At 43.7% G+C, this 27976-nt stretch overlaps 1 protein-coding gene across 2 annotated transcripts in view; it reads right to left on the reverse strand.

Moving 5' to 3' along the window:
- Mark1 (microtubule affinity regulating kinase 1) overlaps positions 1 to 21014 on the reverse strand; it is a 108816-nt gene extending 87802 nt beyond the window's left edge. For both annotated transcript variants that reach the window (XM_057769294.1, XM_057769293.1), the window contains exon 1: positions 20482 to 21014. In XM_057769294.1, the coding sequence (XP_057625277.1) occupies positions 20482 to 20532 (51 nt within the window). In that variant the 5' untranslated portion in view covers positions 20533 to 21014. The remainder of the gene's footprint in view (positions 1 to 20481) is intronic.
- Between the last annotated feature and the right edge of the window lie 6962 nt (positions 21015 to 27976).

Here is a 27976-nt window from a genome sequence, read left to right on the forward strand (position 1 = left end):
AACTGCCTACCTTCTCCATCACACTTGTAGCTTGAACAATGGAAAATATATTCCATGTGGACCCAGTTGGGTACAGATCACAAATTCAATGGAAACAGTATTGGTAACCAAACAGTAATGCTGTGTGTATTCTTATCCCACCTGCTTGAAATTATTTTCTAATCAGTAAAAAACTGTGTTAGCTTCTTCAAGGTACATTTAATTCATTAAGAGCTCTTGCAGACATATAAACTGAGCCAAGTTCATTCTGCCCACAACACTGTGCCTTTCTTGCATATACTAAAATAAAAAACCTCTTCTTTAGAAGTTTTGTTTCTACATTTTGTTGATAGCATTCCACAATAGGAAATGCAGTTTTAGGGATTTCAGCTTTTAGATATCAGCATTCAGCATTTTAATCTTCGAGGACCATACTTTGGGGGTTTTATAGACTGTAGAGATGTCATTATCTAGATGATGGCATTCTGGAATGTGTCTTTTGGTATTACGACAGGCAGTTCCTGGTTTGCTACTAGAGAGCAGTTGAGACTGACCAGCTGACCACAGACCACCTAGTTATGATTCATTGTAGGCTTCCCATTGAACCCCTGGGCTCATCTGACTATCCAGACAAACAGCTGGGCATCTACAGCAATGCTTCATGTCAAATGGACATGGTATGTATTAGGGTTTGAGCAGGTTCTGAAGGCACAAGATGCCCTGACCTCCTGCTATTTTATAGTGCTCTTTATTGGGTCAAAATCTACACCTACAGCTCCACAGGGAAGTTCTCTATGACTAAAGGATAACATAAGAAGAAATTCAAGCCCTGTTTCTAGTTGGTTTCACACACTATAATGATACTTCCCCTCAAAAACATAGGTAGGGGCACTGCAGCTACATACTAAGGAGGAATCAATCACAGGGGCAAAATTGCCAGTGGGCGATATACTTGCTTGTTGTTTGTTCTACAAAAAAAAAATATGAAGTACAAATCCATAGGAATTCAAAGACTAATGGCTTTATTGAACAACCTCAGACTTAGAAGTAAAATGATTTTAAATTTACGAAAAGCAAGCAATCAAATAAGTGTCCATGAATGAGCACAGCATGTGGACATGACTGTGTCCCATCTGCATCAGTCTTCAAGAATAATTCACAGCCAGAACGTTAGTCACCCTCTTTCCCGAGCACCCATTCTTGATCAGTGGTTCGTAAACAAAGTAGCCCAGTTAACAGAGATGAAGGCTGTGAGGGCCTAGCAACACAGATGAACATGCACCAAAGCTGATCTGTCGACTGCATAGAACAATACTGGGCTCCCCATCTAGCCCCATACATGGGCTGGGGCTGGGGATATAGAGTTAGCACACTACTTATGATTGGGCTGTGACATTCTCAAGGAATAGACATTTTCTACAGATAAGGACTTGTCTTCTCTTTCCACGGTATTATTACAAATCCTCTGCTGGAAGACATATAAAGTAAGTTTTCACTACTACAGCACTGCTGTTCAGCATGAAAAGTGTTTTGCAGCAGATGAAGCATGAAAATGAGCTCATGTTTGGAGAATCACCAGTCTCACTGCATTCCCCAAGTTGTAACTCTGATGCAGCTGGCTTGATAGGTTACTGGAATGGCCTCCTGAATATTCTCTTACAACGCCGGCTTGGTGACAAAATCTTGCAGAGCTGCAATAACATCTCCAGGATGAAAAATGTACTCCAAATCTGTAACTCAAACGGGATGTCGTGTGTGCTGTAGCCAGCGTCCACAGGCAAGAACTAAGGCATAGTATCCGGGCTGCTCCTGTAATGATTGCCCTCACAGATCATTACAGCTATGGGTTGTTATGGCTGGGACAGGGAGGGAAGCTTCTATCAGGGGTCATAGAAATGGTCCATTGACCTAAGGCTGAGCTTTCTGTGAGGGGAATTAACAGGCCAAAGTTACCATACTAGCTGGAGTGACTGTCCCTGACTGTCAAGGGGAAACTGCGCTGCTGTTATGGAAGGCCTGTCAGGTGGAGTACACCCGACACGAAGGAGCTTCTCCAGGGCCCTCTTCCTGCTCTCAAGTCCTGAGCAGGCGAATGGAAAATGATATCAAGCCAAGACAAGCAAGACTTCTGATGGCGCAGACCCCTGAGGAATGAGTTTGCTCACTTCCCCAGGCATGCAGCTTTAACCAGCTGACTACCTACTGAGAGCAAAGGAAATTCAGACTTAGTAGCAGGGTTTTCAAATCCATCCATAGCCACAGGACTGACAAAGAAACAAGGACTCTAAGACTTAGAATATTTCTTCCTCATTCTTTTCGGAATGTATCTGGATTTATTTATTTATTTATTTATTTATTTATTTATTTATTTTTGTTTTTTCGAGACAGGGTTTCTTGTATCTGGATTTATATTAGCTAATTCTTTTCTTCTTCTTTTTTTTTTTTTTTAGCCATAAAAGCATTTATTGAAAGGGGAGAAAAGGAAGGAGGGAGGGAGGGAGGGAGAGAGAGAGAGAGAGAGAGAGAAAGAGAAAAGAGGGAAAGAGCCAGAGAGAGCGCGTGGCCGCGCTGAAGAAACTTAAACTGTGGTTGCCAGGAATCGAACTTCAGACCTTTAGAAGGGCAGCCAGGATTCTTAACCACTGAGCTATCTCTTGAGTGCTTCTTTTCTTCTTTTTCTAAATTCTCCTTCTCATTTCCCTATCACTCAAACTAAAGTGTTAACAATATCACAGACAGAGTGACTGAAGAGCAAACTGAAGATCACCCAAAGATTGATGAAGGATTTCTTTGAGGGAAGAATTAGAATATCTTTTGTTATTTAGGAAGCAGCATCATGGCAGGCAAAAGGATAATCTTGCTGTTGTCTTTATTTTAAAGTTAAAGCTGGTTTAGAGAAATGTAGAGACATTCCATACTTTCAAAGGATGGCCAATGGACAAGGGAGAGACTGTTGTAGTTTCCTGTGTGTTGGCTGAGCAAAGCTAGAACTCTGTTTCCTAGAATTCCCTCTTCCCTGGGTCCTGGGTTAGAATTGGCCACAGGAAAGACTTGCACAAGATTTGGAAGGGAGAAATGAAAATAGTGGCATCTGTCTATGCTAAAGGTCTGGGCAGAGGCAGACGCGCTTGTCACAGAGGCACGGAGCAGTGACCAAGGTCACACGGCGCCCCAGCTCCTTCTCATCACTTGTCTCGGTGTTAGGGTACGAAGAGCCATGGGCAGACCTGTGCTGCACTGTGTCCCTGCAGAGCCCATCTGTTCCGATCACCCCTCACATCGTTATCTTCCCTTTCTGACTCCTAGCCCTGTGGGCTTTCGCCATCTAATTCCTGACTGGAAAGCGGCAACTATACAGAGAATGCTTAACCACCTGCCACAGCCATGTATGCACAGTTCCACAGCAAAAACTTACTTTATATTTCTCGTAGGACCCCACTTCCCTAAATTCTGAATTAATATATGTTAAACTTCCATGTGCTTACTTTGAGGAGGCACCTAACACGGTCTTTCTACATAGCCCTGGCTGTCCTGGAACTGTGTCGATCAGGCAGGATCACACTTCTAATTTAAGTCACTATTATGCTATTATATAAGCTTGACTAAGATGAAATAAATCTTTCCTAGTTAAAAAAAATTCTTCAAGCATTATTTTTAGAAAATAGAGGAGAAATATCTTGCCTTAAGAAGAAGCAAGACACATACGAAATATAAATAAACAGTTTCTTAAAACAGCCCCCAATAGCTCACCAAGCTATTACCAATAATTCCTAAGGGGTAAAAATGTAAACACGATGACTCAGAATGCGTAGCAGGAGAAGAACATCAGCATCTAGTACACACGTGACACCCTCAAAACTAACTTAGCCTGTAAATTCCCTGTCTTTCTTTATATCCGGGTCCAGGGAGATCAATGAAGTCTCAAGAGAGACTCTACAAGCATGTTTAAAGCAGTGATCAATACAAACACATTTGCACACAGCCCCAAGAACATCATCTGCTGAAGAACTCGTAGAGGAGGACGAGTGTGGAGAAAGCACGGACTTGGGGGCAGAGGGAAGGTATTCTGATCAGTAACTGAAGTTCTGCACCTTGACTCTGGTTCTTTGGTTCCTGGACTGAGTGTTTATATTGAAAACTATGTTACATGGCCTCTTGAACCACATCCAGATAGATGTGCCTTGTCCTCAGAGAAGAAAATGTATGCCCAAAGCGACACTCCTTCGAACTGGGTCAGATGGCAATAGACAGAAGTGTGGGCTTTTAAATGTCACATGACACCACAGGAACACCCATTCTCACCCACGACATCCTTGTCACTTGACAACTCTCCCCCTCTGTACAGAGCTTGAATCCCTGCTCTAGCCACCTGCAGGCAGCTGAACTTCCAGTTTGGCTCTCCTATATTCAAACTGAAGCAGCAGCAAGTCAGAAAGTTACAGTTCACACTATAAATTTAATGCTTTTTGGTATAAAAAGTAATACAAACTCAAGATGCGTGCAAAACGGGAATTTAAAAAATTGAAGATCATGTAAAATCTAGTAACCCGGAGAGACAACAGTGAAATCCTGACACAGGCACACTTTCCAGCCTTTCTCTTAGTGTGGTAACTCTAACACAATCGGCAGCAGCTAGCAGCTTATGGAGTTTCTATAAGGTGCCAAGCACTGTCCAAAGAACAGTGTATGTGCTCAGTAGTCACCATTCACAATACTCCAGGAGGCAGGCCCTTTGATTCCCCGTAAGCCTGTGGCAAAAGAAGGAGGAGGAGGAAGAGGAGGAGGAGGAGGAGGAAGACGACAAGAAAGAAGGAGGAGGAGGAAGAAGGAAGAAGAGGAAGAGGAAGAGGAAGAGGAAGAGGAAGAGGAAGAGGAAGAAGAAGAAGAAGAAGAAGAAGAAGAAGAAGAAGAAGAAGAAGAAGAAGAAGAAGAAGAAGAAGAAGAAGACACTATGTTACAGCTCACAAAAGGCAGAGCTGGTTTGGCTTTTACAGACCACACGAATACCCAAAAAGCTGTTTGCCCTGGTCCTTGTCACACACCAGTCTACAGGCAGACACCAGGAAACTAAAGGAATTTCAGAGGCTCTCCTCTCCCAGCTACTCCCCTCTCACCAATGATTCCTTTGGGAGACTCTCCTCTCTCAGTTACTCCTCATCACCAATCATTCATCTGGGAGACTCTCCTCTCCCAGCTACTTCCTTCTCACCAATCATTCCTCTGGGAGACTCTCCTCTCTCAGTTACTCCCCTCTCACCAATCATTCCTCTGGGAGGCCTTCACTCACCACAGCCTGCCAGGAGACAGTGACGTTTATACAACCGAGTCTCCAGAGAATAAATGAACACATCTGCCTAAGTTAATTCTAAATATATGGTGTTAAATTCCTTTGCAAACTTCCTACTGCTTTTATTCCCACAAGCACCAAAGTGTTACAGCAGATTCATGTCAGAAACTGCAAGGTGTTTTTTTCTTTAAATTATTACATCTGATTAACACTACAGCAATCAAAACTTTATTCTATGACTTTCAATTCAGTTACATTAAGTAAATCTAGCAAATCCAGTTATTCCCTAAGTTACGAGTTATATCAACTTAAATATGAATTTTAGTTGGTGACTTTAACTACATACAAGAACACAGTGAGGGAGGTCTCTATCCAGCCTGCCTTGGAAGTTCACAAAACATGACCAGCACCACTTTAAGAGTAAGTCTTGTGTCTAGGGCTGTGAAGATGGCTCAGCAAGGGAAGGCACCTGCCTCCTGCCAAACCTGATGACCTGGATTACCCAATGGTGGGAAGGCCCAACCCCCACATTGCCCTCCGACCTCCATATATGTGCTGCAGCATGAGCAGTGTTGCGATGCCCCCTTGTATTAAAATTTTTTTTTAAAAAAATTATCTCTCCAACACGACCTCAGATTTTTAAATCCTTTATTTCCAGAAAATGGTTATATATTAACTGCGTGCATTTCCTAAGCATTTCCAGCACAGCTGTGCCGTACACAGCACACATGCATGTATGAAAAGGAGAGGGTTTCTCCCGGTGTATCCTGGGATCTATAAGTTAGCAAGGGCAGTTCTGCAAACTGTGGTCAACACTGCTTGGTGGATGTGGCGATCCTGACATCTTGACCTCAAACAGTACAGCAATATATGTGTAACAGACTTACAAAAATTACAGTTTGGTTTGAAAGCCTGTCACAGATTACATCCACGGCAGAATCAGCAAGGCAAGTAACCTCCCCTATTTCTCTCTCTCTTTTTTTTTTCTCCTCTTGGAGAGGAGGGTAGGTGGGAAGGTGAAGCAGCTTCCTGTATTCCTGACATTCCTTCTTGGGATGTTTTTTTGGGCACTGGTAGTTCCGAACCTATTAGAAGGCTCTGGTGTAGCTCAGTATAGAGGAGTACTGATACCGTCTGAGGCCCTAGGTTCCATCACCAACACCAATTCTTCAGTTTAAACAAGTGGCCACTAGTGCACACGCTTCTTCCTCATTTGTGATGTTCAAGCGGTCTAGTTGGACCAATGGCATGTATTAGGACTGCTATTCAGTTGGGTAGCATTTCTGTGAAGCATGCAAGATAGCGCCTAAGTATGTAGCAAATGAGAGGGCCTATAAAAGCCTAAAGAGGAAAGGGCAAGTGACTTATGGAGATAGACTAGATGGCAGTTCATTTGCACCACTGCTTCTGATTTCTTTCTCTAGGCTCGGCTGCAAACAGACTGGGAAACTGTCCTCGAAAGCAATGATGTTACTCTTCAAGTGTCTGAAGGTAGGGGATGGTGCTATAATCACGAATCCAACTCAGGAAAAATAAAAGCTGTAGGCAAATAATCTTCCTCTGTAGGTTGACTGTATTCAACCAGGCTAAACCAGAACGACTGACAATGTGTCCCCAACTTCAGCACACATGAACCCTTCTCCTTGTTCCTCTGTATCAGTTTGTCGTCACCCTTAAGCCCAGAGAAACTGCCTTCTGGGCACTAAGTAACTGACGGTTGCTATGGGTGTCTCTAACCTCGCTCCTAATGCGCACCATCATAGTGACACCGATTTGGGATTTCAGTATGAAACGGGAATCTTCTCTTAACTGATGCCAAAGAAAAACTTGTTCTATTCTGATGTTTCTTAAAACAGATTTCCCCAGGGAAAAGCACAATATCAAATGGCCAACCCTGAAAACACACATTCAAGTAATATTATACAGGCCATATTTAGGAATATATATGTATACACATATATGCATATAACAACAATTTATGAAAAAGAGTCCATGAATTTGAAAGAGAGCAATGAGGGGCATATGGGAGGACAGGGAAGGGAAAATGGTGTAACTTTATTATAATAATAAAATAAATAATTTTTTAAAAAGAAAAAAGAAATAGCAAGGAAGACTTTACTCAAAGATTAATGTAATACTGCAATAAGGAAGAGAGGCCACACTCAACAGGAGCATGAGGGGTGAGGGGATGGAAGCTGGCGAAGAGGAGACAGCGAAGGAGAGGATGCACTAATCCATCAGATACTGAGCACAGGGTCTCACTAATGTCCTAGTGAGACCCTTGGCTGAGACTGGCCAGCAGGTAGAGGGCAGACACAGAAGGCCTAGCTGAGACAGCTTGGAGAGGATCAACTACAGTGCCCACGGCTGTCATGGACACTGGCACTTCCCCAAGTCTGCTTCTTAGTAAGTCAGACTTCCTAGTATGTCAAGGGTGTCTGTAACCAGCATAGTAAAAGCTCTCCATGGACCATGACAAAGCAGTCTGCTGGGTTTGAGTGTCTGTAAAGCTCAGAGGCTCCAAGTCTGCAAGTCTAATCAAGCTAACCTTCGACTTAACCTCTCCATGGGGTGGGGTGGCCCCTGGACTAGCTCTTGCTAAGGGGCCCTCTACTTTCCTCCCACCCTCTCCCTCTCTGAGGACATAGGGCTCTGCCCCCTGCCTGCCCAGTCCCCTGCTTCCCACCAGTGTGACCTCCACAGAGCAGCCTGGCAAGAGAGGCCTGCGTCCATCCCAGCAGCCTTTGTTTCCTATTCCGTAGGACGACAGGGCACTGTAACTTTCTACTGCACCTGTTTGCCTCTGGGTCCCGCTCCCTTTGGGCCCAGTCCCTCCAGAGCATGGTTCAGGTTTCATTGCTTTTGTCTCCCAACTGCTTTCAATTATGAGGCACATAGAAAAGGAAATAAAAAAAAACCTCTTTCAGGCAGCGAAAGCTGTACCTCTGACCCCAGGAAGAAGACAGCCATGCTAACCCTGTCACCATACCCTTTAGCAGCAGGTCATGAAGATTCTGGACAGTGCCTAGGCTTGTTTACTCCTTAAACCAATTGATAAGATGGTTGGAACGGTATCAGTCAAAAACCAAGGGCACTGCGTGGCCTCTCCTACTGTCTGGGGTGGGGGTTGTTTTTTTCTTTCCCTGTCATGTCCAGTCTCATAATGGCTCAGCACTTAAAGCTGGGAAATGGGAGGGAAGAACATGGCTTCTTCCTTAACCCCTGCAATCTCAAACCTTCAGGTGTCTCATGCATCTCCCGTGTTACCTCCGCACAGACAATCCTGGGGTTTGCTATTGCTGTTACTGCTGAAGAAAGGACAGAGCCATCATTTTTGCCACTCTGTTTTCTGAAGCCACTAGCCATAAGCCTCTGCGGTAGAGGCACGTGTGTGACCACCATCGTCACCTGAATCGGTGCTGTTCAGTAGACTCCTATTCCTGGGCCTTCAGCTACAAAGCTGAGAACACATGATGGTGTTGAGAGATTATGAAATGTGATCTGGGAAAAATCTGCCCCTTATAAACTCATTATATTGATAATAAACGAAAGTAGACTTTGGTTCATTAATAGAAGAATATAGGAAACACTGACTGGGGAAATACACAGAAGCAATACTGGTGTGCAGCCCCACTTTAATTAGGAAGGAAGAGTTTTGACCACAGGCAAGTCTAGACCAAGGCTGAACTCTGCTAACGGTCACAGCATCACTTCTAAACAGAGCCCAAGGACCTAAACTAACAACGACTTACGAACTACATATGAAGGACTTACAGTTATGCCCCTAGAAAACAGAGGAATAAAATGAAGAGGAAAACTCGGGATGTACTGATCTCTAGCAGTGCAAGCCTTTCTGCAGTTAGCAAACAACGAATGAGAGCACACAGCGAAGATGGCTCAGTGTGAAATCCAGGCACAGTAACACGATACAGAAACCCGACGGACAGAGAGCTGTAAGCACATCTTACAGTGAAACCTGATTTCAGTGAGAAACCACCTCACAGACATGGGTTTAATTACATTAATTTCATTATGCTATTCAGATTTTAATCCATTTATGAATCTGTGATAATGCCTAAGAATGTTCTGCTAGCAAACATTTACCCTCCTTGACGACAAGTGGTGATTTCTGAAAGTCGGTCATTTAAAACCTACAACAAATGGTTTTCAAAAATCAATTATAATTTTGGAACTGACACACCACCCCCTCTAAGGTTTGAGGAGGCTAGAAGGAGAAACAAAGAATTTAAGAAGCAGAAGACAGGGAGAAGGGCTGTGAAACGCCATGTTCTAGACTCAGCTATTGCAATCCCCCCAACTGTGGTTCCCTGTGCTGAGCCTATACAAGGCTGACCCTGTCAACAGTCAATTATGGGTAGAGGATGTGCTCGCCGGGCCCTACCTTTCTCTGCTGAACTACTAGCAGATTCTGGAGGAGGGGAAAGTCATTGTCTTCAGCTGTCTAGCCACTGATGAGCCCATAAGCTCTGATGTGTAGCTCTAAATCCAGGGTCACATACACAGTCCTCAGTGAGCTGCCACACAAGAGGACACAAACGTGGGCAAAGGTTCTACAGGGAGAAGGGGAGTTGACCAGACTAGAGAGGGCAGGAAGGGAGAGCAATGGGAATGCGTTATATGCATGCATGAGATTGTCAACGAGCGATTTTAATTAATTTAAAACTTTGAAAACTTGAAAACAAAAACTGTAGCCATTCTTAGGTATGCATGTAGAAGAGTCTCACAAATGACCCATTTTTAGGTTCACAAAATTACAAGAAACTTTTCCAAAAACTTCATTTCAGGCTTCTTTCTCAGTAGAAGAGGCAAGATACTGTGAAGGCTCCAGAGGGAACAGGAAACACATTCTTTTACTGCATTGTGAAACTGGAAGAAAGAGAAACATCCAAAGGCAAAACAAACAAACAAACAAACATTTAGAAAAGAAAGACAGATAAGCCAGTAGAAAGTGACCACAAAAGACAGAATTGCCCTGTGGTCAAATTCTAAGTCTTGGACACACTGCAAGGTTAAGAGCTGAAGTCACAGAATTCTAATTCCCTGACTGGACAAGAGTGTCCCAAGTCAACAGGGTCCCACGGGAGCAAAAACAGCCTCCCTCTGTAGTAAGTCATTCTCAAACCCCAAGTTTCACACAGATAAGATTAGGTAAACAGAAATTGGCTATCAAAAAAAAAAAAAAAAAAAAAAAAGAGAGAGAAGGAGAAACAACAACAACAAACCAGAAACAAATACACCACGTGACAGATATTCATGGGTACAAACATTCTGTCATCTGATGCTCCTGGATGTTTAAGAACATGTTTAAGAAAATGAAATCACAAAAGTTTAACAAGGACTAGGAGACTATTTCAAAGACAGAGGGCTGCAAAGAAAATCTTAGACCTTTCCGAATTACAAACAAAACCAATGAAATTAAAGTTAGACAGACATGGAAGGGGAAGACGGGGCTGGAGGTTAACCCTCCAGCGAGGGGACTGCCTACAACCTGGGTTTAGAAGCTGGCAGTGGTACACTATAAATGTCACTGCGAAAATTAATGAAACAGAGGACGAGAGCATCAGAGAGCAAGACAGACAAACACAGACAGAATACTTAAAACAGCACTAGTCTTTATTACATTATGCAAAGGATCAAACACTTCCATAAAAGAAAACAATCCAACTAGATGCTGTCGATATAAGCCCTGCTTTATATTTAAGGACACATGTAGGTTGAAAGCCAAAGGATAGAAAAAGATATTCCACTTAAGCAGTAACTGAAAGAGAGCAGGGAAGGCCATATAAATAAATAAAATAGAATTTTTAAAAAGTGCCATAAAAGACAAAGAAGGGAATCACATGATGAGAGAACAATCAAATAAAGAAGATATAACAATTACAAAAATATATGTGCTCAACATCAGAAGACCTAAATGTATAAAACAAACATTGGCAGAGCCAGAGGCAAAAACAGACAGCAACACAGTAACGGATTCCAATACTCTACATGCAGTAATGGATACAACATCCAGACAGAAGATCAATAAAGAAATGAGGCCTTGAACAACAAAACAAACAAAATGGACACATCAAAAGCAGACCACACTGATATGGTGGGACACATCTATAGTCCTAACACGCAAGAGTCTATAATCCTAACACTTGGGAGGCAAGGCTAGAGGCTTTCAAGTTTGAGAGCAACCTGGGCTACATGGTGAGTAGCCTGGGCTACACGGTGAGTAGCCTGAGATACATGGTGAGACAGTTTCAAAAAACCAATAAGAAAAAAGGGAAAACATTCCATATACCCAAGAGTAGCACAATATACATTGTTCTCAAGTACACACAACATTCTTCATGATAAGTAACATTACACACACACACACAAATAAAATAAAAAACAAAGCATAGATTTAAAGTTGATATCATACCATGTATTTTTCCAATTCTAACGGTGTAAAACTAGATATAAAAGACAGAAGAACTGAAAAATAGACAAATTTGTTGAAATTAAATATATTCCTCTGGAGAATCCTAATAGACCTACAAATACTCTATTCAGAGTCCACAGAAAACCCAAGCAGGCTGTGACTAGTAGAGTGGATCAGCAATCAGAAACCTAACAGTAAAGAAAGGCTAAGAGCAGATGGCTTCACTGATGAAGCCAGCAAACGTTGAAAGAACTGACACCCATCTTTCCAAGGTCTCCCAAAAACTGAGGAGGAGAAAATACTATCCATTCATTTATGAATCCGGCATTACACTGATACCAAAGACTAAGAAAACATTATAAGGAAAGAAAGCCGTGGGCCAACATGACTACTGACCATAAGCAGGCTCAAAAGTTCTCAAGCAGCAAAAATGAGCAAACCCAAACCAATAGCATGTTAAAAGAAGCATATGTCATAGTCACACCTGAGATACAAAGATGGTTCAATATACAAAATCAATGCCATATACACCTTATCAACACAAAGAAAATTAAAATTCTATAAAAATTTCCATACGATACAGATTTTAAATGTAGGCATTTACGTTAGGCAAGATCCAGTGCAATACTCAACACACAGGATGAAAGGCAATAAAGATCACACATGAAAAGCCCGTGGCTCACATAACACTTAGTGGAAGGACAGAACAATTTTCTTCTAAGATCAGAAACAATGGCAAATGACCATCTTCACCACTTCTACTCAACCTAGTTTCGGAACTCAACCCAAACAATTCAACAAGAAATAGAAAAGGCATTCAAATTAGGAAGGAAGGAGTAAAAATATCTGTTTGTAGATAAGACAGCTTTATATGTAACCCCCACATACATCCCACCATAACCTGTGAAACTTAATATACAAATCCAAAAACCTTTCAGGATCCAAAATAAACACACATACATACACACACATGCAATCAGATGTGTGTCTATCACTAATAAGGAACTATCTGGAAAAAAGTTCAGGAAATACCAAAAAGAATAAAATATTTTGGAATAAATTTAACCAAAGAAGCAAAATATTGTTGAAAGAAATTAAAGGCGAAAAATGGAAAGAGAGCCCATGTTCATAGATTAGAAAAATGAATACTGTCAGAATGTCCATACTACCTAAACCAATCTATAGATTCATTATAATCCCTATCAAAATTCAATCGCATGTTTCTGGAGAAATAGAAAAACATCTGTGATAGTCTGGACGTAACTGGCCTCCATAATCTCATAGGAAGTGGTACTATTAGGAGGTGTGACCTTACTGGAGAAGGTATGGTCTTACTGGAAGAAGGCTGTCACTGTGGAGGCCAGCTTTGAGGTCTCATCTATGCTAAAGCCACACCCGTGAGACTGCTGCCTGTGATTTAAGATGTAAGGACTCTCAGCTCTTGCTCCAGCACCATGTCTGCCTGATGATTATGGATTAAACCTCTGAAAATGTAATGTTCTTCTTTTATAAGAGTTTCTGTGGTCATGGTGTCTTCACAGCAACAGGAACTAAGACATCATCCTAGGACTCATAAAGAACCACAAAGGACTCTAATATCCCAAACAATCAACGACAAAGGAATGAAATTGGACCCTCGTCCTATAAAATACATAAAAATAGGCTCTAACTGTAATGCTTGAGCTGTAGAACTGATAAAAGAAAATGTCAGAAAAAAGCTTCGTGATGTAAGTCTTAGGTGAGGAAGACTGGAGCAAAGACTACAGGGAAAATGGAGGGGAGAGGCCCCACAGAATGGGAGAAAATATCTGCAAGCCATGCATTTCATGTGGAGCTACTATCCAAAATATACAAGGAACCCCTTATGCTTCAGTAGCAAATAGGTAAATAACCTAATTTTAGAATAAGCACAGGACTTGACTAGACATTTCCCAAAGGCGGCAAACAAACGGCCAACAGGTGTAAGAAAACAGGCTCAATGTTCTGACCATGAAGAAACCGCCAGAGGCACAACAAAGTACCACTTGTTAGGGTGTCTGCTATCAAGCAGGGTTTTGTTTTGTCTATGGTTCTGAGAACTGAACCCGGGGCCCTGCACATGTTAAGCAAGTGCACTGAGCAGTCTCCCTACCCAGGACTGTTATGGTCAAAACCGAAACAGCAAGAGTTGCCAGAATTCTTCCAGCCTGGTCTACAAGAGCCAGTAGAGAATTCTGAGTTGAAGTAGAGAAACCAGAACTAATGCACTATTGTTGAAGATGTAAAAAGTCGGAGTGTCTATGAAAAACAATGTGGAAGTTCCTTGGCAAACTAAGACTATAACAACACGTACCAATCAACTCCACTTCTTGGTAATTATGCAAAAGAACTGAAATCAGAATCTTCAAGAAATATTTTTATTCCAATGTTTCTTGAAATATTTACCCTAGATGTAGAAAAAAACTAAATATCCATCCTCAGACGACTGCACTGTATGTTCACTACAGAGTATTATTCATTCATAAAAAGAAAGACATATTGTCGTAAACACACATGAACCTTATGGATACTATGGAAAATGAAACAGACCAATCACAAAAAGATAAATACTATGTGACTCCATTTTTACGAGTAAAGTAATGAAAATCATCAAAGCAATGTTGGTGTTTGCCAGGGGCTGGAGGAAAGAGAGAGTCACTGTCCAGTAGGTGCAAAGTTTTAGTCCTGCAACATAAAATTACTAGATATTTGGCTAACTCACTGTTTACAGGTAATAATAACTATACTACATAGCTAAAGATTCACAAAAGCACGTCTCTCCCGTGAAAGGTGTTTTAAACACAGTTAAAATAAACATCAACAGACGGGTTGGGAGACACTGAAACACAACTGAAAACAGACATCTAAACACTGCACGGAGTAAATGCGCTACAGATTGCATTACAGATTGTACTAGAAAGAAGTGATGAGACAGGAAAAAAGCGTGAATCAGGGTTAAGACATACGAGGACAGAATGAAAGTTCAGCAGAGCTAACAGAATATCAGAGACGAAAAAGGGAACAGAGCTAAGCCAAGGCACAAAGCAACCATGGTGGACACATTTCTAAACTGATGAAGTAAAAAATCTACAGAAGGCAGAGCTTCGAACTAGTAGAAGAAAATGAAGACGGTAAGCCATCTGGGGAGCCAATCTGAGTATAGAGAAGGAAGACACGGTGTGTGGGGGAGACAGTGACGAGAAAAACAATTATAGCTGAGAGGCACCCAGAAACTATGACAACAGGAGGGAAATAAACCCATATCTAAACACACTACAGCAAAACCCTAACACCAGGAAAAGAGAACCTAACAAGACAGACACCAATAGACATGCCAATGGAGAAGAGAAACCTCACAGGACCCTAACCCCAAACAAAGGATAAAGGCAACTAGGGAATGCAGAGAGAGGGGGGGAAGTAGTCCTCCCCAGGGAAGAGTCCCCCAATTGGTATTCAGTAGTAAAAGGCCAGCACAGAAATCAGACACATACAAGTAACACAAAATGGACCGAACATGTTGTATTTGTATTTGGACACACTCACATACACATACATGCATACATACACGTGTATGTAAGTGTAAGTAACAATACACACATGTATATATATTTCTATAACACAAAAGACACCATGAATTTGAGGGGGAACTGGACGAAGGAAAGGGAGAGGAGAAATGATCTAATTATATGTTAATTAAAAAAAGAAAGAAAGCAATTGGAGAGATGGCTCAGTGGTTAAGAATATTGACTGCTCTTCCAAAAGAGCCAGGTTCAATTCCCAGCACCCATATGACAGTTCACAACTGTCTGTAACTCCAGTTCCAGGGGATCTGATGCTCTCAGACAGACAGACGAGGCAGAACACCAACACAAATTAAAAATAAATAAACATTAAAAAAAGAAAAGAAGACAGTTTGTCAGCTATGAGACCACTTCTGCTAGAATGTAGAGTAGACAATGGGTATTTTCTGACCCTTAAAAGAAATTAAACCAACAATCCAGAGATATAGACAGAGCAAAGCTGTCTTTCAATAAAAAAAGGCAAACTATTTTCAAATTTTAAAAAGTAATTTACAACCTGAGCATAGTGGCACACTCCTTTAATACCAGCAGACAGAGGCAGGAATTCAAGGCCACCTTGGTCTACGTAGTGAGTTCTAAGACAGCTAGGGCTACTTGTTGAGACCCTGTCTTGATCAGACAAACAAAATTACAAATGACTATCATTAACCAAAACAACTCTTTTTCTCCTTTGAGATAGGGTTTTACTCTATAGTCCGGGTTGATCTCAATCTTGGGATCCTCCTGCCTCAGCCTACTGAATGCTGAGCTTACAAGCATATGCCACCATTCCCAGGTTCACCAAAAGAACTTTCAAATCTTCATCAGGAAAAAGAAAACAAGCTCCAGAGGAAAGCCTCAGATAGACACAAGTAATGAGGATCGTTATCTGAAGAACCAAGCAAAATAGCTAACTGTGCACATTGTAGGCTTCCAGAAAACAAAGAAGGCTAACGAATGGCTAGGCTTGCCATCAATATGACAATGTAAACCTGGCAATTCATACAGTGGAAGGAGAGAAGCAATTCTTCAAAGTTATCTTCTGACCTCCATCCTCCATCTTCATGCAATGATACCCGCCTACAAACACTCCACAAAAAAAAAAAAAAAAAAAAAAGAGGCAACAAAATAAAAGACAGTTAAAGGTCTTTCCTTCCCCTAGTGAACTGTCTGGACGCCCACTCTGAAGAACGTGAACCTGGACTTCATACAGTTCACCAGTGGGAACTACAAAAGCGAGCGAGGATGGCTGCAGTGATCTCAGGAGTCCTGCCGAACGCTGCAAGCCAAGCCACAAAGGATTTATAAGTGTGTGATAAGGGGGACAGGGCAGGGCACTGCAGGCGATAAGTCATAAAGGACCAGAAGTCGTTAAGAAAAGCATATCCTGTTCTTCCTCCCGTATGGGACAAGTGTGTTCTTTTTAAACCTCTAAGCTGAAACTAAACAAGCCACCTCACAGAAGCAATAGCCAGAGCCGAGCAACAGTTTAAGAGGTCAGAGGTCTATCATGACCTTGGGCAGGTCACTTGACTCTCTGAAGGTCTTGGGCGGTGTATTGTAATGTCTCCCCTTCCTTTTAATGATAAACGAACTGATTCAAAAGGGAATGTTACAGCACTGATTTCTTACACACATTAGTCACTGAGCCAGGCGAGGACAGCACAGAGGAGACAAGCCAGGCAGCAAGTGCACTGCGACAGGACAGGCACTGGGACTCATGCAGAGTCCCGAGCAGAACCGAGGGTAGTGTGAATGTGCACAATCCACTTGTCTTTCCATTCACACACAACCATGGCCCCTGACCAACCTGCAGAACAGCTTGTTACAGTTGCCACATGAATTTCCAGGCATCGAAAGATATACCAGGGGGAAAAAAGGTTTAATCATGGCTTTTGAACTTACCCAAACTTTTAATTTTAAGACATCCCAAGAAATAATCACATTGACGTTCTTCACACTGGTATCTAATAAGAAACACAGCACTGTTTTCAGCACAGAAAATCAGCCAGGGCATTGCTGACCCGCCAACATCAATGTCATCAGAGGTTCTCCAGAACACTTATAAATTTGTTTCATTGAAGAGAGAAACACATGTATTAACATATTTTAATATAGTTCCTAAATCCACACTGGAATTATACAAGAATGACCTGACAGTAAAAAAAAAAAAAAAAGAAAGAAAGAAAGAAAGAAAGAAAGAAAGAAAAGATAAACAAGTTTTTCAAACATGTTTCCATTTTTCTAGACTTACTCTTTACAACCTAAAATCAAACACATTTCGCAGAGATCCTATACTTTGTAATGTGTCTCTCCTGCTTCATTACAGAGTGTTTACTGTCTTAAAAGCCACTCTCTGTTTCCTGTGATATTAAGCCAGGAGAGGCCCGCAGGAAGGCGCACACAAACCGTCATCTAAGAAGACTGCTGGAAGTTCACACGAATGTTCCCCAAGAATAATTCTTTCTCTGCTGCGCACGGTGGGAGGCTGGACAGCAGGGTCACACACTCCCTCCTGGAATTGTAAATCTTGACTATGCATCCATGACATTGGAAAAGATGAAATAGCATATATTCCCAAGGACACAAAATATGTCATAAGCACGCTAGCTATATATGTGTGTGTGTGTATGTATATATATATATATATATATATATATATATATACATATATACATACATATGCTTAAGAAATGTTTATGTTATCTGCAATATAATAGTGATTTTTAAAAATTACTGTATTTTTTATTTTAATTTCTAAGGGCAATAGTGTCTTGGCTACTGTCTTTAATATTCCAAAGACCTAGAAGGTGTCAACAATTCATACAAATAAACATTTTTATAGATATTTTTAAAAATATGTCATATATGGATATACTTAAGAGTATGTATGAGTACAAGCAAACGTGTATTTTGGCCACCGTGCTGACATTAATACATGCACTGACAAGCAGGTTTGTTACTGTACTCCACTGATGGGAGGTAAGGAACATGGATAGTGCCATTTATGACTTCAGTGGTCATTTAACAGCCTCCAGTGGTGACCTCTTTCATAAACACCTAGAACACTTACAAGCCAATTTAGCCCTGGCTATTCAGTCTTCTACTGTGCACTGCTTGGGAATGCATTTATCTCTTCTGTCAGCTCTTAGTGGGGAGAGGCCTTTTCTTGAGCGCTTCTGCATTCCCTTTCAGCTCCAAACAGAGTTAAGTGCACACTCACTGATTAATTAACAGCCATAGCAGAGTAGATATTTTCCACGGCAATCAAGAGATAATTAGGATGTAGATAAAGTAAGCTACACGGAGAGACGGGTATGTACCAGAGCAGAAACAAGACTATGCAGGGCCTCCAAGGAAACAGGTTCAGGAACAAAGCAGGTGAGTTTACAGGGCACAGCCATACTCAGAAGGCGCCACACAATTCACGCTATCACCGCTTAGCTCTCAAGTGCCCTCGCTGCTCTTTTGTTCTTACATGTGAAGCGGTGTGGAGTACGATTCCTTGCTTCATGCTTCTATAATGCCATCTCATGTCTGTATAAAGAACACTACCCTACAAGCCTAAAACGAGGTGTAGCAGTCAAAAGCCCAAGACCCCACCAAACGACGTGCTTTTCACAGAGAATTCTGTTCATAAAAACAAAGGTCATCATCTGACTTCTCGTCCTCACTCTTGGACGACAGGACATTTTTTTTTTAATTAATTCTTTGGCTTTAAAAACAGATTCCACCAAATTCTTTACCTTTTTTCTTCAACCTCCTTTAACCTCCCAATAAAAATTATGCAGCAATTTAATTTCTAAAACAACCGTTCTGATGCAAATTAAGCTGTAATGTATGATGGTGACAGCCTTGGTGTCTTTATCGCTTTAAGTGTATGGCACAGGAGAGGACAAAGCACACCCAACATTTTCCTAGCTCTTCTAACAATGAATGCTCTTTGTAGAATTAACTCTTTTCCCTTCAGATAATTAGATTAATTTCTGTGATCCTCGACTCTCAATTAAGCATGTTTATGTCTCATCCAGCACTTCAGAAAGTAGGCTTGCTGTCTTTCCTCCCCTATCTTTTGTCTCAGAACACCAAAGCACTTCAGGATTTTTAGTTTGCCACCCCTATGAAGTCACTGGTACATTAAGCACTGGAGGACTGATGAGGTGAGCAGACATCCAGACAACTCTGGTCAGCCAACCAAAACCTAGAACCCTCTGGCGCCTTAAAACTTGTTGGGCAATCAGACCAGACCCTCTGGAGCCTCCAGGGCCCCTTTACATGTCCTGGGGATTTTAAAACCCTGACAGAAAGACACCTTTCCTGCCAAGCAACTTGTACACTTATGAGCACAGACCATCATACTTTTCAGAAGGTGAAAACGCAATTGGCCTTGTTCTCTGAGTTTTTAAGAGTTCAAATACCAAGAGCATCTCAATCTTGATTTTTAAAAAAAAAAAATTAAAAAACAACAACAACAAGATCCTAAGGACAATTTGATCAGACACAAGGAAATCCTCCCTTCAAAGAAAGGCACCTGGTGACACTCCAAGGAGGAGAGGTACTTAAAACCTGTCCCTGACTCATCAACAGTGGATTGAGGAAAAGAAGCCAGTTGGCTTCCTGGGGCTTTAAAACAGTTTCTCTCTCACCCTGGGGCTAGAGAAGCTCTAAGTGAAATTCTTCCAGTCCTCACTACTGGAGTATTACAGTGATAGAAAGACACACACACACACACACACACACACACCCTCTACTTCATTGCCTTCATTATCCCTGAGGTGTCCAATACCCCCCCCCCCCCAATGTGGACCTGATTTTACAAAAAGCAAAGTCATGGGGCAGTGCTGGGGTGGGGTGGGGTGTATGTTTGTTTGCAAAGGACTCAAAAGATCCAGAAAAAGCCAAGGGCTGGAAGATCCCAGGACAGCCGCGGTCTGAGAGGTTCGGCTGGCTCGTGGGCTGTCGCCAAGCATCCATTCACTCGGGTGTGGGGGGGTCCAGAAGGCTGGGGTCGTCACGAATCCACCCTGTCTGCCCACCCTCTGCCCTCCACCATCTCCCCCTTCCCTCCGGCAGGACCACCTCCGAGCAGAGGGCAGCCCCGGCCTCCCGGTGGTGGGGATGGATGGGAAGGACGGGGTAGGGGTCAGGCCGGGCTTGTCCAGGTGGCCGCGCTGGAGGCTCGGGGTGGGGTGGGGGGAACTCACGTTCTCTGTGTCCCGCTCGTTCACCGTGGGCAATGGCGTCCGCGCCGACATCTTGCGCGGGCGGCGGGGTCGAGCCGGGGGTCCGGCGGGTGGCGGGCCGCGGAGGGCTACGGCGAGGGCGGGCTGGCGGGCGGGCGGGCGCGCGCGAGAGAGCGAGGGAACGAGCGAGAGAACGAGCGAGCAGGCCTCACCGGGGAGCGCGCGGCTCCCGCAGGCCGCGGAGCGGGAAGGCGGGCGAAGACGCGGGGGGCCGGGCTGCGGGGACGCCGGGCGGGAGGACGGACTGACGGGCGGACGGGCGGACCGGAGAGCGGGCGAGCGGGCGGGCGCCCGGGAGCAGCCTCAGTGCGGAGCCGGCGCCGGGCGAGCGCGGCCCTGACAGCGCCACCCGCGCGCCGCCTCAGGTGAGCGCCGCCGCCGCCGCCGCCGCCGCCGCATCCGCGCCGTCCCCGCCGAGCTCAGCCGGAGCCCTCGGCGGCCCGAGCCGGTGCGCGCGGAGCGGCGGGCGCGGCACGCAGCGCCCCCGAGGCTCTTGGCCGCCGCCGCCGGGTGGGCGGGCGCCAGCCAAGGGGCCTCTCCATTCATTCCCTCATTAGGGATGCGGGGCCGCCTCCGCCCGCCCGCCCGGGCCGGATTTCATTAGGGACTCCTCGCCCCACCCGCCGGTCTGCCTGTCCCCTCAGAACCTCCGGAGTCTCGCGATTTGATTTTGATTCTTGTGTGGCTTTGAAAGCAGCACGGGGGGCACGGTGTGTGGGATCGACTGAGTCAGAATCCCCTCCCCCCACACACACCCTTTTTATGCATTTTGTTTGTGTCACTGGAGGGAGCATTGGGTACCAGCCTTAAACTCCCCGCTCCTTTCGTGCCTAGCGTCCCTGGAGCCTTCTCTGAGTCCCCTTCTGCCCTGAGGTGGTGTGTTCAGGGTCAGGACTGGACAAAAGGCACAACAGACCCCCATAAGGAGCTGGCCCAGAAAGCGTTGTGGAAGAGGGCTCCCCGCACCCCACAGCATCCCTGGAGTGGGTGAGACTTGGGAATCACGATGTCTACACTGGCTGATCGTCACTTCCTGGGATACAAGGAAGTGTCACTTAGATCAGTTTTTTTCGGGGAGAGTAGAAGGCTGTCTCTGACTGTGGCCTGGAACTCTTCCTTCTAGATGGCTTTCTTGCCTGTCCATCCACCTGCCTCTCTTTAGGTCCTGTGCACATCGCGTGTGTTGTACTTTGTCCCAATGTAATGCGTCCTTATTCTGATGTTTTTGCACACTTGGCCTCTAAGATAAAAACAACAAACAAACCTTGCCATCTCCCTGTTCCTTTTCTTTCCAATGTGGTTTCCCTCCACCCCTCAATTCCTTCCTGGATGGGCACGAAAACAACAGGAGAGACAGATAGGACAAGATTGATGGATTTTGTTGAACAGCTTTCTTCAACCTTGAATGGGAATCTTGGGATGATGGGAAATTCTTCTTTCTTGAATGCATCCGTTTGAAGGAAGAATTCCTGCACCAGATGGTTTTTATCCTAACTCATTAAAAGTTGTTTCTGAAAACTTAACACTTGACCCTTAAAACATGGGCCAGAAGAACCTAAAAATAGCAAACACACATCTCAAGGGAATATATATACACATATATGTATACGTACATATATCAGTGTAGTCACTGCTAGAACACCAGCTGTGTATTTTTCTCTAGCATCCTATGTTGTAAACATTTCTAAGTGCCACAAAGCAAATGCAAATCGCAAGAACCCTTTGGTGGTCTCTATTGTTCAAATAGCACTCAGACTTTGGAACCGATTGCACGACCACAGCCTGGATCATGGTGTGTCCCTGGGAATGCCACACTTCGGAAACCTGGATTCACCAGAATGTACTGAGGTGTGAGTTTCTACTTTCTGATCGGTTGAAGGCTGCTCACACAGCAGCTAACACAACATGGCTAACACAGAAGTCTCTTGTGCTCCGAAGCTCTCTGAGAAGATGCTCTGCCCCACAGGGATCCGCATCAATCCCTCCTTCCATCGGGAGCTTGGGTTTCGCTGGTCAGATGGAGTTCACACACTGCCTGTGTCCTCAGTCTTGTGGCGACCCTGACAGGCACATTTGTTTTCGTTTTACAAACTTCCACTGAATTGGCTTATTCGTGATCATTGCCACATCAGGTTAGTGAGACACAGAATAAGATAGCCGGGATGTATGGGAAGCTTCAATCTTGCACCCGTCACAAGACCTATGAACTCACCCCTGTAAGGGATAAGGCAAATTAGAGACCGAGCTCAAAGGAGAGCCCAGGATCCAGGCCCGGTGGTGTTCATACTGAAAACTTTTCTAGCTACATCTGCTATTCTTTGCTCAAATACTGAAATCTGAGTGGCTGTTATTTACTGAATAATACTGAAGGACACTTGCTTTTTATGTCAACCCTTTTTGTAGCGGTGGAACTACATTCAAAGGGAACCGTTTTTGAATAACCCAGATCTATAATTCTATTTAATCAGATGAAAATTAACTCTATCTTGAAAAAAATGTCAGTTAATTCATGGTACTACCCACAGTTCTAGGCTTGGTATATAGTGAAAATGTACTTTTCATAGCTAAAAAACAAACAAACAAACAAACAAAAAACCCTCTGTTTTATATGCCCGGTGTGATCTCTTCTCTCAAATAGCATAAAAGGTTAGGACAGGAACAAAATTGTTTAACCTTAGTCCTCAATAATGAAAATGCCCACCAGCAAAGTTTCCTATCTAATTTCTTACAGCTGTGACTAGACATAAATAGCAAAGGAATGTCTTAAGGGTTTTGGTGATTCTCTTCCGGTCTATTCACAAAATGTGGCATGCACGGATTAGACAGACAGCGAGTGGTGGGGATGCGTGGATTAGACAGACAGTGACTGGTAGGGATGCGCGGATTAGACAGACAGCGAGTGGTAGGGATGCGCGAATTAGACAGACAGCGAGTGGCAGGGATGCGTGGATGAGACAGCCAGCCAGTGGTGGGGATGCACGGATTAGACAGACAGCGACTGGCAGGGATGCACGGGTTAGACAGACAGCGGCAGGGGTGAAAGCTTTAGAGAAAAGGTGAAGTTGCCAGGACAAGAGACGCAAGGACAGACAAGGTGCTAAACTCACATGGCTGGTGGCTAAAGGGTGCTGTTGACCACTGGCCCCAGGGAAGAAGCTTTCTAATGACTGCACTGGCCAGCACTATGGGCACTAACTGCACTTGGCTCCTGAGCACTTGGGAAGTCAATTTAGTTTTTATTGATTTTTACCATAAATAATTTAAATTCAGAAACCAATTCAATTCAGTATTTGGACATGTTTAAGCTACTTAGAAAGAGTATAACTTTTAGAATCTACCTTTTTCAACTCCCAATTTTCTGCGATCTAAACAAAGATCAAGTATTTCCTGTGAAGATGTGTCACCTAAAGTCAGCAGGTAAGAGATCTTGCTAGACAAACACAAAGACCTGAGTTTGAATCCCAAGCATCATGTAATAAGCCAGGTATGGCCACTCTGACTGTAACCCCCTACTCTGGGGGGGAGGGGGCACGGGAAGAAGGCTGGCAGGTTCACTGAAAGACACTGTATCAAAGGAATAAGACACATAACACACACATTCTCTCTCTCTCTCTCTCTCTCTCTCTCTCTCTCTCTCTCTCTCTCACACACACACACACACACACACAGTAGCCCCTGAACTAGGCTGCACTATAACTACCAAGTGCATATGTTTTAAAGAGTAAGTAAGGCACCTCATCAACGGACATGGAGTACATATTAAAATGCAAATATTTCGGCATATTAAGCTAATGAGGATATATTATTAGAATTGACTTCAGCATTGTTTTCAATTTTCAAGCGTCGATACTGAGGACTGTACACTTATATAAGGGGCTTACATTACATGTCTAGTTCACAACCGCTCTCTATGAGTTCAGATTGAAAGTAAAGAGGTTTAAATGCAGAAAAGTCAAAGGCCTTGATTCAAAGCTATTAATTATTTATTCTGTGGAGAGCGGTGCCCAGCACACATTATCGAGCAGCATGTGCCCAGCAGACACTGTTCAAGCAGACGATCCTTCACCCAGCGATTCCTAGCAGTGAACATCATCATCTTTTGAAGGAGTTTAGCCGGCAGCATATTGAAAGCGTACAAACAAGCATGAGCAGACGACAGTCGCTTGTAAACAAAGAATCGATCAAATGTGACAGAAGCACGAATAGGAAATTCATAAAGTTACAGATTTATTACAATAAATGCATTAAAAACATCTAATGGCCAAGGCCAGCGGAATGGCTCGCTGTGTAAAAACTGTTACGGTGCAAGGCAGGCACCCTAAGTTCTATTCCCAGGACCCAAGTCAAGGTGGAGAGAGAGAGAGAACTGGCTCCACCGGGTCACTTCTGCCTCCACTCGTGTACTGTGGCATTCACACACCGCTCAACTAGCCTCACACACAATAAGTTAATTAAAATTTAAAGTATAGCTAACGTTTAACAGTCATGGCTGGACAATAATTATTTATTGGGAGCATACTTCATTTAAGATTCTATGGGAAACTTGCACCTTTTCATCTCACCACTCAAGATAATGGCAGGATGAACAGTTCTGTAAGGTGATGAAGAGTAATCTCAAAAAGGGGGGAGGCTAGTGCCCACCAAGAAAGAATCATCACTTCATAAATCATCTGGGCTCTGATTACGTTCCATTGGTTAGAAAGTCATATTGTCACTGTGTGTCAATATTCATCACTCAAATTATGGAGTGGATAAAGATTTCAAGAGAAAAGTTATATTGCGCTTTAAAAACTACAAGACTGCAGGATAATGGTGGTGCACACCTTTAATCCCAGCACTTGGGAGGCAGAGGCAGGTGGATCTCTGTGAGTTCAAGGCCAGTCTGGTCTACAGAACAAATTCTAGGACAGGAAGGGATACACAGAGAAACCATGTCTAAAAAAAAAAAAAAGAAAGAAACCATAACACTGATCTGGGGAGGTGGCTCAGTTGGTCAGAGTACTTGCCTTGCAAACATGAGGGTCCAAGTTCAATTCCCAGAACCCAGACAAAAGCTGGAGCATGATGATAAGCATTACAGTCCCCATCCCTGGGTGTGCTGGCCAGCATAACCTAGCTGGCTAGCTCCAGGTCCCAGTGAGAGATCCGCTTTTCAAAAAGATGTTGGAGGACAGAGTGGATGGCTCCAGAGGAGTAACATCTGAAGATGACCTCTGGCCTTCACACACACACACACACACATACACACACACACCACATACAGATAACAGACCACACATACACACACAGACCACACACATACATACACATCTCACATACCACACACATACACACACATCTCATGCACACACACACCCCCCACATGCATACAGCAAACACACACACCTCACATACACACACACCACACATACAGCAAACACAGACCACACATACACACACACCACACACATATATACATATATACATATACTTCACATACCACACACATACACACTTCATGCACACACACACACAAACACACCCCCCTCACACACACACACATTCCCACACACACCACATTAACATTAAAAACCTCTAATGTTAAGATTGGGAAGGTGGCTCAGTCAGCAAAGTGCTTGCTATTTAAAACTAAAGACCTGAGCACTCCCACATTCCCAGTGCTAAAGAGGTGACATCAGGATCTCCAGGGCAGGCGGCCAACCAGGCCAATCAATCAGTGAACTCCAGGTTCAGTCAGACTCTGACTCAAAAAATAAGCCAAAGAAACAATTGTAGAAGATACCACATGCTGACCTCTGACCTATACACACATACATCACATGCACACACTTGCATGTGTACCCACAGGCATGTGCACATAAAAGTAAAATTAAAAACTCAGCAGGAGAGGGCTCAGCAGTTAAGAGCACTGCCTGTTCTCTGGAGGACCTGGGTTCCATTCCTAGCACCCACATGGTAGCTCACAACCATCTCTAGGGATCCAACACCCTCTTCTGGCCTCCCTGGACACTGCACACATGTGGTATACATACGTGCTGGCAAAACATTCATACACATAAAAACAAGTGCATATATTGACACAGAGAGACCAGGACGTCCTTTGACTATTTAGACAGCTCTTTCCCTCATGGCCTCAGTGCACACCGAGATGGGCCAGCCCGAGACTCACCCCAGTATACTCTTAAATTTTCCATCCTCATCCTCCGCATTCAAAATATCTAAGTGAAGCCGGGCGGTGGTGGCACACGCCTTTAATCCCAGCACTTGGGAGGCAGAGGCAGGCAGATCTCTGTGAGTTCGAGACCAGCCTGGTCTACAGAGCTAGTTCCAGGACAGGCTCCAAAGCCACAGAGAAACCCTGTCTCGAAAAAACAAAAAAACAAAAAAACAAAACAAAACAAAAAAAATCTAAGTGACACGAGCTCTCCTTCTGTTCCCCACAAACTCTGTGATCAGCATAGTTGGGCTGTTTGGAATTCCTCAGTCACTCTGGACTGCTTGACTCCTTTGCGCCTGGGTCATCTGCTGTCCCTTCCTGAAATGTCCATCCCATCACTCTACCTGACAGTCTTGGGTGGACACTCCTCCTCCTGCCCACAGCTCACCGGTCACCACGCCTGTGTTAGCTTTGCACATAGGAATTCTTTCCCTGTTGTTGCCTTGCACTGTGTTTCTCACTGACCCTACCTAGCTGTGTGCTAAGCAATACCATCTTCAAACTTCTTCCCCCTCCCCCAAAGTCTAGTATGGTGCCTAGAATTTAGTATCTGCCAGTGTCGTAAAGGCTCCATGTTTGGAGATTCTCTCCTCCACTTCCAGGTTCTCTTGAGTTTTGAAGAAACATCATAAAGGAATTGTTAGTATGTTCTAAAGCAATTATTCAAGATTATGCTCGGGACCATAGGAGTAGATAAGACTTCACACACTACAGAATATCCTCCCAATAAATGCTATTGACTGGCTCTAAAACTGACTCTGTCATCTCCGATATATGGTTCACTTTAACATAATGTTGGAAGTTTTTCTGTCTGAGGTCTTTCTGCAACCATTCTATCAATAGTGAGAAACTGTTTTTCAACAGAACACCCTTTCAGGTGAGTTCCTACATAAACCAAGCTATACTAACACCAAGCACTTGAACAGGAAATAGCCCTTCCAAGGAGGCTGTACAAGTTAAAATGGAATTACATGATGAGGTATAGTAGAAGCCAGAGCTGGCAGATCAACCTCAGAGAACAGTCTTCAAAAACTGAATGGCTCAGTGGTGAGCGCTGGTTTAGACGCACAAGACACTGAATTTTGTACTCAGTGCTGCAGATAAAATTAATACAGTGAGGGCCCGGTGGTGGTAATACACACATTAATCCCAGCAGAGGGAGGTGGATCCCTGTAAGTTCAAGGCCAGCCTGGTCTATAAGAGCTAGTTTCAGGACAGACTCCAAAGCTACAGAGAAAC

The sequence above is a fragment of the Chionomys nivalis genome, chromosome 5 (genome assembly GCF_950005125.1).
Source record: "Chionomys nivalis chromosome 5, mChiNiv1.1, whole genome shotgun sequence".
Classification (NCBI taxonomy): Eukaryota; Metazoa; Chordata; class Mammalia; order Rodentia; family Cricetidae; genus Chionomys; species Chionomys nivalis.